The following is a 12,749-nucleotide window of genomic DNA, read 5'->3' on the forward strand; positions in this document are numbered from 1 at the left end:
AGCTGGGTAATGATAAGCGGTGCTCACATTTATGGGCACGTGGCATTAGGTGTGTAAATGGAGAACTGTTCCCAAGGCATAGAATCACAGACTCATTGGAGTTGGAAGGGACCCTTAAAAGTCATCTGGTCTAACTCCCCTGTAATGAACAGGGATACCTACAGCTGGATCAGGTTGCTCAGAGCCCTGTTCAGCTTCATCTTGAAATCTCCAGGGACAGGGCATCCACCACAGCTCTGGGTAACCTGTGCCAATGCCTCACTACCCTTATTGTAAAAAACTTCTTCCTTATATACAGTCCAAATCTCCCTTCTTTCAATTTGAAACCATTTCCCCTTGTGCTAATACAGCAAACTATGATAAAGAATGTCTCCTTCTTTCTTACAAGGCCAGCTCCCTTTTAGATACTGAAAGGCTGCTCTCAGGTCACATCAGAACCTTCTCTTTGGGTTGCTCCATCTTTCTCAGCCTGTTCTCATAGGAGAGGTGCTGGTTATCTCATATCACCTCCTTCGCTACCTTAGCATAGCTACCAGGATATTCCCCTGCACAGAGGTGAGGCTGACAGGTTGGTAGTTCCCTGGATCATCCTTTCTACCCTTCTTAAAAATGGGTGCAACATTGCCATTTTTCCAGTTAGCAGGAACTTCACTTGACCACCGTGTCTTTTCAAATATCATTGAGAGCAGCTTGGTGACTGTTTCAGCCAATTCCCTTAGGACTCTGGCATGCATTTCATTGGTACCTGTAAACTTAGTGACATTCAGGTTCCTCAGATGGTTACAAAACCAATCTTTGCTTACAGCAGGAAGGGGGTCACTCCCTGAGATCCTACCTTCTAAACCATCGCTTAAAGACTGTGTGTAGACCAGTTGCCTGAGGCAAAAAAGATGGTGAGTACTTCAGCCTTCTGTCTGTTGTCGCCAGCCTGCCTGACTTGCTCACTAGGATGGTTCACACTCCTGGACTTCCTTTACCAGTTGATGTGCCTACAGAAGCCATACCCCTTGCCAACTCCAGTTCCTTTTGGGCCTTATTCTTCCTGACCCATCCCTACACAGCCCAGCAGCACCTCTACTCTCCACCCAGGGTACCTCTGGACTGCCTGCACATTTCCTTCTTGCTGTCCAGTTTGACCGGCAGGTTCTGGTTCAGCCATGCCCTTCTCTTGCCTTCCTTTATTTAAAGCTCCACCAGTTCTGCTCTACGCCCTTGTCCTTGACAGATTTCCAGGGGGTTCTGTTGACTAATTACATGAAAAGCTGGAAGTTGGCTTTCCTAAAATTAAACTTCCTGATTTTACCCTTTGCCTGTCCAATATCCCTTAAGAGCGTGGACTCCACCACTGTATGGTCACTACAGCCCCTGCAGCCTTCAATCTTGATGTCACCCATCAGTTCGCTCATGTTGGTGAGCAGCAGGTCCAGCATTGCATCCCCCCTGGTTGGGCTATTACCTGGCTCAGGAAGTTGTCCTCAATACATTCCAGGAGCACTGTGGATCACTCACAGCTCACTGTGCTACGTTCCCACCAGGTCAGGGTGGTTGAAGTCTCCCAACAGGGCGACAGCCTGCAAACACGATGCCTGCTGAAGCTGGAGGAGGAAGGCTTCACCAACAGGCTCCACTTGATCAGGCATCCTGTAGTGGACCCCCAAACCACAAGTCTCCCTTTGTTGCTTCTGTCTCTGTCACCCACAGGCTTTCCACTTGCTTGTGGTCATTCTTAAGGGACAGCCCTTCACACTCTATTCCTCCCTTGATGTAGAGGGCAGCACTTTCTCCCCTCCTTCCTCACCAGTCTCTTCTGAGCAGCTTGCAGCCATCAGTCATGGGAATCATCCCAATGGGTTTTGATGACAGCAACTATGTCATGGTTTTCCAGTAGCATGGTGGCTTCTAACTCCTGCTGTTTATTTCCCAAGCTGTGTGTGTTGGTGTAGAGATACTTCAGCTGGGCAGCTGGTCTTGTCATCTTCCTGGAGGATAAATCCTTAATTCTTTTGAAGTATTTACCATTAGTCTTCCTGTTGCCTTCATCATCATAAGGTTTCAAGTGTGCAGCAGGGTTAGGGCCCCCACTACCACCTAACTCTGTCCCTCTAACTCAGCTATGCTGTTCCACTCCTTGTTATCTTCCCTTGCAAACCCATTGTAAAGCTCTTGCAGCCACCATGCAGCAGCAGATGGTTTTGCACTGTCTGCTGTTGTTAATTGTCAGGTAACTTTTTCCAAATATATCTACAGCTAATAAATAGAATCTTAGAATTAACCCCTTAAATACTTCAACCAGGGTAGGGGGAAAACTGGTTCATTAGTTAAAAGATGAAGCCAAATCCATATTTTTATAAAGAACTGTTAAAGGGGAACAACCTAACACAGGTCCTTCGCTACCCTGAAAAATCTGAGAGTGTGATCCCAGTGACTCAGTGCTGAGCCAAGGAAAAGCAGATTGAAATCTGTAAAAGAATTCAGTAAACCATATAAACAGCAAAGGGCAAAACACTCTCTTAGTTAATATTTTCCGTCTTATGGATTCTAGGAATACATAAAATTGAGAGGAGGGAATAAAGTCATGAAATGGAGCAGCACGTTGCTTGAACTCTCATCAAGACAAATTAGGAAATAAAGCAGGAGCTGAAAAAATTCCTACCTTCCACATCCCTGTGTGTCACTGCTCTCCTAATCAGGCACGCATACATCAGGAAGCTGTGGAATGTCATTGCTGCTACTTGCTCCTCAACCCTAACACATCAGGTGCTCACCCAACTATTCAACAGGGGCCTCTTCCACAGGACCCCCTTCTGCCACAGCCGCTGGCACAGAAACTAGCACTTGCTTGCATGTAAAACAATAGCAGAAACGCTTGATTAAAAAATATTTTATTAGGAGTACAGTGTACCTGCAATGTACTTTATAAGGCATTTTCTATAAATGACTATTTCTACTATATATATATCTGGGTGTCCTGCTCATATTTTTCAATACATTAGTAATGTAATGAATAACACCTTTTTTAAAAAAAACCTACATCTCTTTATTTAGTACATAAATGTTCAAGCAGTACAACAAGTAGCTTTGAGAGAGGTTTTAATTGCCGTAAAGCAGTTTTAAAAGTTCAGTTATCACTATTTCCCCTTTTTCCCCAATGAGCAATGTTTTAAAGCATTCCTTCTTAATAAACCAAATCTGACCGATGACGCCATTATGCCCGCTTATTTTTCTCATTTCACTTATTGTCCCGGACCTTCCTGCAATGTACATACATCTCATTTTTGAACCACTCAGTCTCTGAAAACAGCACTTCTGCGGTACGCCACAGCAACGGAGACCAGTTTCATGTTTCTCCACATACACGTGTACCTGCCTGCTTTCATTAGAGGAACACAAACCACTGCCTCACTAACCACTGCAGCACTTCTAACTCCACAGCCACGGGCCGACCTTACTGAAGGTTTTGCTGGAGGTGAAACTTGCATTTGGAAACAAATATGGAAAAAAACACAAACTCTATCATTCAAAGATCCACACACAATTACACTCAGTATTTGGGCAGGAGTATGGGCTGTTTGTACGTGTAAGGAGAAAGCACTTCAAGTTTCCTGGTTATTAAAACCTGTGGGGACTTTTTTATAATTTATGATGGGGGAAACATGGCAGATTTACCTGGGCAGATAGCTTATGGCACTTACGTTACAAGACCAGTGAATATTTAAAAACTAACACATACTGCATTCCATGACCAACTTTTACCATAACTGTGCCTTAAACATTTATTACAACATTGTGATAAATAATATACACACCGTATCTCTTAAAATACCTTAGAAACCATACCTCAAGAATAGGGAGCCAGCTTCCCTATACATTATCCTACACCGTGTCCCTACCCTGTGGTTGTTTTTTTTCCAATCTAAAGACAAATCTGTAAAACTGGATAACTACAGTAAGCAGCCTACGCTATTACACAATTAATGCAGTATTGGCATTAGACTTGCATAAATCTTACACGCCAGCAAACTTGTGTAAGTGACAGGCATACCATACATTCCCATCTTTGAGCTTGCTTGGGGCATTCGCAAGGGTGCTTGGTGCTGGGTCTCCTCACCAGGTCCCCATCACATCTACCATTTCCCAGGAATTGATGTTCCGCACTCATACCAGCGCACGTAGTTGATGTGAGTCTCCCCACCTATTTTTCCAAACTTGACAGGTTCCTGACGAACTGCCCTGAAAAATCCTAGAACAGAGAATGGAGCTTGTTTGCAGGAAGCCATTAGAAAGTACCTTCTTCTGAGCTCCCATGGAGCTTGCATATGATCCCATTAATGGCTAACAATACGCCACAGCCATCATTCCTTTCCTGCATTTCAGGTGAAACATACACACCATTAACTCTGGTTTGAATTGTCTTGCCACAACCAGGGAGTAACAGCAGCAACATACACCTGCTCTTCCCTCTGCTCCTGTCATGTACTAAAAACACAAGTTGCAGGTTGGTCTTTCACTTTCTTTTTTGTTGGTGGATTGTATTTGTATTTGTTTAGGTTTTCAAGCTAAAAATGAATGCAGTTTATGAATCCAGCCAGCTAAATCCAGTAGCTGGAAACAGATTGGCTTTACCTACCTCATAAGCTTATTTCACATTTATAAAATCTTCTTTAATAAGTGAATCTGATACAACTGAGAGGGCAGCTGTCCTGGCAATGCTGAACTGGACTCAGACAATTCCTTATTCAAACAAAACTCCTTTACAAGTGTGGAACACTGACTGGGGGAGAAGTAAAGCCTAACCCTCACCCTAACCTACACCTACCACAATGCATTCATGCACTTTGGCGAGACGTTTTACAAACAAAGCACTAAATACGTGAAGGTCTGGTCAATACCATCTTGAAAGCTATTCTGACTTTTTTTCTCATCAAAATACTCCATTACTCATTTGGCGTGCACACCTGTATCAATACAGACGATGTTCTTACAAGAGGGTGGAACGCATTGCAGTGGTAATGCTGCAAACAAGCAAGGCGGAGGCTCAGCTGACAGAACTTGCTTACACTTGAGCCTGGGGAACGTTAAAAAATAGGCAGGGCTGCCTGTAGGACATCCACACCCCGTCCCCTTAGACCAGAGCAGCATTTTGGGCACCCACCTTGAATTAGTATATTCAGAATTACTGCAGCATGAATTATATTTTCCAGTAATAACTCTTTAGTTTCTCATTAGCACTAAACAGAGCTGTTTGATGCTCAAGTGATGATTTATGACATTTAACATTAACCTTGCTAGTTTCAGCACAACACTTCATGCCGCTATGCAAACTGAAAATTGCAGTTGGGTTTAAATATGCAATACCAAGTGTGAATAACCTGTTGGAATGTTTTAAACAGGAGGGAGGCTGTTTACTACCTCACAGAACCTGACCCATAATGGTCTTTATTAAGTAAGTCATGGCTCATCTTAGAATGATAGAATCACAGAACAACTTGGGTTGGAAGTGACCTTAAAGTCCACACAGTTCCAACCTCCCTGCTGTAGGCAGGGCTGCCACTCACCAGCTCAGGCTGCCCCATCCAGCCTGGCCTTGAATGCCTCCAGGGATAGAGCACCCACAGCTTCTCAGGGCAGCCTGTGCCACGGCCTCATCACACTCTCAATGAAAAATTTCCCCATGACATCTAATCCATATCTCTACTCTTATTGTTTAAAAGCATTCCCCCTTGTCCTTCCCAGGTAAAAAGTTGATTTCCCTCCTGCTGATAAGCTCCTTTTAAGTACTGGAAGGTCACAATGAGGCCTTCCCAAAGCATTCTCTTCCCCAGACTGAACAAGCCCTGCTCCCTCAGCCTGTCTTTGCAGGAGAGGTGCTCCAGCCCTCTGATCATTTTCGTGGTCCTCTTCAGTACACAAGTCTAACAGCTCTACATCTTTCTTGTGCCTGGTGCCCCAGACCTGGATGCAGTACTCCAGCTGGGGCCTCATGAGGACAGAGGAGAGAGGGACAATCCTCTCCCTCACCATGCAACCCAGGATACAGTTGGCCTTCTAGGCTGCAAGAGCACGCTGCTGGCTCATATAAAGTTTTTTAACCACAATTTTTAATCACAATTTTCATCTTCAGCAATTTCTCATCTCTTCTGCCTGCAGAGTCGACAGCCCTTGTTCATTGCCCACCCTGGCAGTGGGCCCTCAATTTACTGGCAAGAAAAAGAAACAGACAAACAAAGGAACTGCCAAGGACTGTTGCAGTGACATTCTTAAGGAATTACCGTCTTTGACTGGTAGATCATCTTGCTGTCCTGTCCTTCCATCTAAGAACGAGTCTACAAATTGGCAGTGATCTTCTCCATGGCCCCTCTGGTCTCCTATGTTATAGAATTTTCCTGAAAGGAAATAAGCAGCAAAGTTGAAAATCCATGTCCCGTTTAGTGAAGGCTGAAGCCACCCACCAGAGATTGATACTCGTAGCTCTGTAGGGAAGCCAAAGCGAATGCAACCATTCTTTACCTCTCAGGATCTGCTGCTGTAATTAGAGCATTAAGTGTGTAGTGCAAGCGCAGCACTCATGGCTGTTGACAGCAGCACCCCACTCTGCCAAAATCCATGCCTGGACATACTTTTCCCCTCCTTAACTTTCATACAGTAAGCAAAATTCTGTTACTACCTAGAACCTCATTCTGATTGTATAAAAAAATGAGATAAGTTTTGCTAGCAATGTTAATAGAAGGTTCCCTGTTGGGAAGTCCTGAGAATATTTGAAGAAGTCTTTATAGCCCACCTCATGACACATGCAAACCCTGTTCTAAAACTTTACAGCTTGTACGTGCAAGTGATATCCCTTAACTCATATGTGATCCCGGTGTAGTAAATACTTATTCAGAACGTGAAATGGACCCATATAATTCCTTGCAGGGCTGTTTAACAGGCCCCTTGACTGTGACTGAGCAGAAAAGATCGTAAGTACCAAACTGTGTGTGCTGACATTACAGGCTGTCCTTAACCTGTTGAGGACTCCCAGTGAAGGAATTTTGACAGTGGTTTTTTACTTATTGATATGATTTGCAAGAAGATTTGCGAAGTTCTGTTCAAAAGATGGAGGAAAACGTGTCGTCCTCACTTCCAAGGCCTAGACAGGAAACATCTTCAGATAAGATCAGCATTTTGTTTGATCTTTCACAGCATTTTGTGACACATCCAGCTTCAGGCTGTGACTATTAAAGCAAAGGTGACAACTAAGGCTCAGTGCTTGGGTATAAGCTAAGCACAATGTCCAGTTGTTCATTAGATGTTGGGTCTCCTGTGGCCCTGAATCTGTGCCCACCTGGCTGTGTGACAGGTGGTGAGGTAGCTCATACTACTCCCTGAAGTTCAATTAATAACTAGCAGCCTACCAATAAATTCACTCTTTCTCGTATTTCTGTGGTCTGATCAATACTTTGCCAAAAATTCTCACCTCCACTTGACGGTCTAGGTTTAGAAAATAATTTATTACTGTCTAGCTTTGGCTGCAAGCATATTTTTTCCCATGTGAGACTTGGTCAGTGGGAGTTCCTCTTGGTAAATTTTTGATCTGAAGTTGAGAACATTCAGGCTGCCCAAAACTGCATGGTTGTTTTTCTTGTTTTGCCTTTTCTTTCCATGGCTGTTGAACATCACACATAGAATTTATCTTTTTCTCATGCCCAATAAATGCTTTTTTTTAGGTGGCCTGATTTTCTGGAATGCTTACTGTGACTGCTCTGGAGTACTGTTAAATGAGATCAGCAGTAGATGGTGCTTTATAGAACAGTCCTGGCATGTGTAACATGGATCAGCTTTTCTTCACTAGGGACAGAATAAAGCAGATACCTTACGGCCAACAAAAGAACAGTAACTTTCAGATACACACGGTCTTCTAGTCCACATCATAACTCATGCACAATTCAAACAACTGCCATATATCGCTCAACAGCATTCTTGGTGACTATGAATTAAATTCATACAGTCCAATTCCTCGATAAAGGAACACTCTTTAAACATTTTGCTAACAAAAGACTACTAGATTTGTCTTTCACTTTTGGGGATAGTAATTCTGGCATAATTTTTTTCTCAGAGCTCCCTTGTGACGCTCTTAAGAAAATTAAATACTATTTTTATTCTACACACTGTGATTTCTGCAACAATAGAAGTACAAATTCATGCTAAAAACAAGCGTGCAGAGGTTCAGTTTTTGGTGGCCTTATGCAATGGTGTGTCCACAGTGCACCCAAATATCATTTTGCTGCTTCAACAGCAAAGCTTTGGGAGATACTTTCAGCATAACGTTGAATAAAGACCTTTTGCTCCTGGCACACTGCAGAGCTGGCAGTTCTAGCAGTTACACTTCTCCTGGGCTTGGGAACATGACAGGACAGGGTATGACAGTAAAAAGCAGAACAGAGTTTGGCTTCAGATTGGAAATTATCCCTCTGAAATATGGAGGCCATGCCATGACAGCCTCACCTAGGAGATAGGTGGGAAAAAAAATCACAGAACAGCTTTCCTCCTACATAAACATTTCAGTTCCTTCAAATATTGTGACAAGTGGTCAACACTGTTTATAAGAATTCAAGTGCAAGAACCAAGCTTAGCAAGTATAATGAATACAATGTGGCCGTCATGGCCTTTCCCCAGCCAAGTTAAATCGCCGTCCTTCCAGCAAGAACAAAACCAATCTAACAAAAATAGGAAAATGGGCTCCTGACATGTTACACTTTTATTCTAAGATTGAAGTAGCTTTCATTGCAGTGTTAATTCTCTTGATTTAGAGCTATAGCATAGTCCTGCTAAATTAGCACTGCCATTTCCTCTATTGGCTGGTTGTGTGATACACTACGCCTCATTGCCAGCTTCTGTCATTTGATCACAGCTGGTTAGTGCAGCAACAGCTGAATGAAAGATACCTCTGTTCAAAATCATCTTTTTATTCACATAATTGCCAAGGTATTACTTACGCATGAGGTACTGTACTTAGTATAAATGACTGGGCTTTCCTTCTTTGTCTGCTCACGGGGAAACAGTGATGGCAGCTTAATGTTACTTTGGCACAGGCTGTCTTATGGTCCCTGTTCCCCTTTTCATTCCCTGTTACCACACACAGAGACCACTGAGCCATGCTGTTGTGAGTTGCTGAGCTCAGAGATAGGGCAGTGTTAGGTTATGGAGGATGATCCAATCAGTCTCTCCTAGCTAACTCAGTTCAACATGATAAACATACTGTCTGCCTAACTTACACCCTGAGACATTAGCCATGTATGGGTTTTTTACATTCTTTGTGCTCTGGATCCTATACTAAAGCCATAATAATGGAGACATTAAGAAAAGACTTCATACAGAAGGAAACCAGGATCTTTGAAAGGATTATTAATTAAAATATCTCCAGATACACCTTTTGCAATCTCCATGAGAAACAAAGTTCTGCTTAACTATCAATCAAATGAAAACCAATACAAAAGACTTCTTCTCTAGTTCAGACACTGGACATGTCACTTGATTCAGGTCTGAACTACCTCATTTGCTAATGACTGTGGGACACTGAATAGAACCTGAGAAACTAAGGACAGGAGGCTGCTGTTAGTAATAAAGCATAACACAAGAAAAAGGAGGATGACAAGAGATCAAAAACAAAAATGGGCAATGTGAAAACAAAAATGTCAAAGCAGGTGAGAGAAATTTGTCCACTAGAGTTGAAGTAATGTACTTATAAGTCCCATAGTAATAAAAGAACAAGAAGTTTATGAAATGGAATGGGAATGAACGCACTCTAACCCTGATCTAAAATTAGGCCCCGATCCTCTACTAAGAACTGTTACAGGTTATGATTTAAACACAGATTTAGTGCCATTATAGCATAAGCTAATGACTGTCAGACATCTGTTATTTATCAGTTTTCTGTAAGATCCCCCAGGATACCAACAGGTGCTGTAAATCAGACAATGATTGTGGAGAAGTAACACTTGAGTCTGAAAACTCAGTATCAAACAATGACTACTGAGCACAAGCAGACTATTATTTATGATCAATCTGTCTAGGGACTACATTAATCATACTTAATCACACTTCAACAGTGCCCATCTTGTTAAGCCTCTTAGTTCTTCGTATTTTTGAAGGGTTTATAATGTGAACAACACTGATTTATCTTACCTGTAAGTGAATCGCTGAGGTATATCTTATATCTTAACGAATTACACAGCTGCACACCTACAAACTTCTTATACCAGGTCCTTTTCACATACTGTTTCCCTCTGCATTCTGAGTAAGAGTCAGAATTGAATGGGATTTCAGTCCAGATAGCATCCTTTCCCACTGCATGAGAGAAATAAAGATACTAAAGTATGGCAGTTTATATAAAATCATATGTGACAAATATATTCTAATAAATAGAAATCTTGATGGAGCAGAAAGCACTTTGAAATATACTAGTATCACCTGTCACCTGCATTCTGAGCATGAAAGCTATGTCAGGGAAGCACTGAGTGCTCAGCTATGACTGATGCAGTGAACTGCTTCTGCTTTCTGTGTCATAGAAGCCAGTTGGGAGCTCTCACTTATTAAGGGAACTCTGTCCTTCTGTTGCCAAAATTTCATTTACAATGTATGTGATGCAGTCATTGTTTCTATGTGGAATCAAGACAGGAAGGTCAACTTGCAGCAAAACACGTGATTAAAAAAATACATGAAAGTGTCATGAATCACGTGACAAAAAAAATAAATGCTGTCAATTTTGTCAGTGTTGTCCATTACAAATGCAGAAAGAGCTCAATTTGCATGAACGGGTCTCTGTTCTTCAAAAGCTCAGTCCACCTCCTGCTGAAGACAGCAAGTCTTACAAGTGGCGTAAAGCGGAGGTGGAGCAGCCCTTCAGAAGCAGGAATTTTTTAAAAAACATAATGGCAGATAAATAATATCCTCCAAGCTGTGTTCTGTTAAGTCACTTAAAAAGTGTGAAATAGCTTATTCATTTTGAAGAGTCTTTCCTTTGAATTAATGACAAAACTGAGAAAATATGAGGCCTTCTTTGGCTCATCTGTGTACATTGGTTTGAAGCCATCCCAGCTGCCATGGGAGCATCACATCACACTGATTGCATTCTGCTCAGGTAAACAAGCAGCCTGGCATGTATTCTGGACAAGGAATATGGATGGAAAGAATTAATTCAAGTGCAAAAGCTATTTGATTCCATAGCTCATTTAACTGGTACAGTACAGAAACTCCACCACCACCATCCCCCTTAAAATTACACTATTTCTGAAAAAATTCCTGATCAGAAGACAGAATAATTTATACAAGGCTTACTTGAAATAGGCTCACTCACTCTTGGGTCCGCTGTGGAAATAAGACAAACATTCAATCAGACATTGTAAAATTAGCATTCCCATTATACCAATGGAAAAGCATTGTCAAGTGATTTTCTACTGTTGACACAGGCTGCATGTGGTGAAATAGTAAGTGTTTTGGAAGCAAAGTTTACTTTCATATTGAATAGAAAAGAAACATCACTGTGTGAAACTACGGCCAATGTTCTTCTAAAAATTTCACTTTTGGGACTTTGTGTTCAAACCAGGTTCTAGCGAAAACAGGAATTTAAATCTGTAAAATTCAATTCTACTGCTTTTTTTTTTTTTTTTTTTTTTTTTTAAATTTCAGTTTGTATACTGAAATAAAAGAAAAAACCCACTTCTGTTACACTTGCCACTCAAGACTTGGCTATGATCTCCCAAAATGTGAGAAATGGATGTGTGCAATTAAGACAAAATAAAATGTAATGCTTCATTTGGCCAAGCTAAATAGGAGACAGAACATAAGCCTTGTCATTTGTGAAAAGTGCACCTGGCATAAACATTAATTCAGTTTTGACAATCTAGGACTACAAGGAGTGTATTCATGGTTTTAAATACGTGTGGCTTAGTCTGAGGTCCTCCCTAATCCCTTGCTCAACTGAAACTCTCATCCATCAGTGAGCATTAGACCAGGACTATTATGTTATTACACCTGGCTCAAAATACAGATTAAGAAAGTCCTTTTGAAGAGGTTGAACCCATTTTTTTATTTATATGGTCCTTAAATACTATCAAACAGAAACTACTTTTACACAAAAGAAGACACCTAGCTTGTACAGAATCATTAATGTCTACTGGAGTTAACCTCAGTGGGAGTTGAAATACAGAAAACAAGACAATCTCTGATTCTCACCTTTAAGTCAGACAAGAGTTAAGCTTGAGAATGAGCCAGTGTTCAAAACAGACTTGTGTATACCTCTTCAGTGTTTTCACAAGAGAGTAAACAGGGTAGGAGAAGACATACTGGGACACCAAGTGTTCCAACTATTACTGCTTGATCATTTTTTCAGCCTTAAGATATCACTATTTATGACACAACAGCATTTTGAACAGGTAGCAAGTTGTGTATAAACACAGTAGCCCAAAGGAAAACTTTATGTCCCCATTTAGAACATACTACTGAGTTTGATAACTATAAAAATACCACGAACACTGATCTTAAAACACTGAACATTCTTTAAAGTTTGTTTCTTCACGGGAAACACCAGAAGATCTCTGTGTTCCTGCCTTTTTCTCTTCAGTATGACCATCTTATGCCCTCACCTTCTAGCCACTACTAATGATGAGTAGTAAAAAGCCAATCTGGAGATCAGAAAGAGCAAGATCAAACTCACAAAATGAAGTAAGAGAACCTTTCATGTATCTCAAATGAATGGATTAAAGTTGGTTCAC

General features: G+C 41.5%; 1 protein-coding gene across 50 annotated transcripts in view; it reads right to left on the reverse strand.

Annotated features, from left to right (window-relative positions):
- Positions 1-76: 76 nt before the first annotated feature.
- Positions 77-12,749, reverse strand: part of LOC125702206 (ABI family member 3 binding protein) — a 306,563-nt gene continuing 293,890 nt past the window's right edge. For 41 of the 50 annotated variants that reach the window (XM_048965330.1, XM_048965337.1, XM_048965323.1 and 38 more), the window contains 4 exons: positions 11,314-11,343; positions 10,162-10,323; positions 6,270-6,383; positions 77-4,240 (listed from right to left, as the gene is read on the reverse strand). In XM_048965330.1, the coding sequence (XP_048821287.1) occupies positions 4,125-4,240; positions 6,270-6,383; positions 10,162-10,323; positions 11,314-11,343 (422 nt within the window). In that variant the 3' untranslated portion in view covers positions 77-4,124. The remainder of the gene's footprint in view (positions 4,241-6,269; positions 6,384-10,161; positions 10,324-11,313; positions 11,344-12,749) is intronic. The other 9 variants (XM_048965501.1, XM_048965537.1, XM_048965527.1 and 6 more) reach the window with 5 other exon arrangements.

Source organism: Lagopus muta, chromosome 1 (genome assembly GCF_023343835.1).
Source record: "Lagopus muta isolate bLagMut1 chromosome 1, bLagMut1 primary, whole genome shotgun sequence".
Classification (NCBI taxonomy): Eukaryota; Metazoa; Chordata; class Aves; order Galliformes; family Phasianidae; genus Lagopus; species Lagopus muta.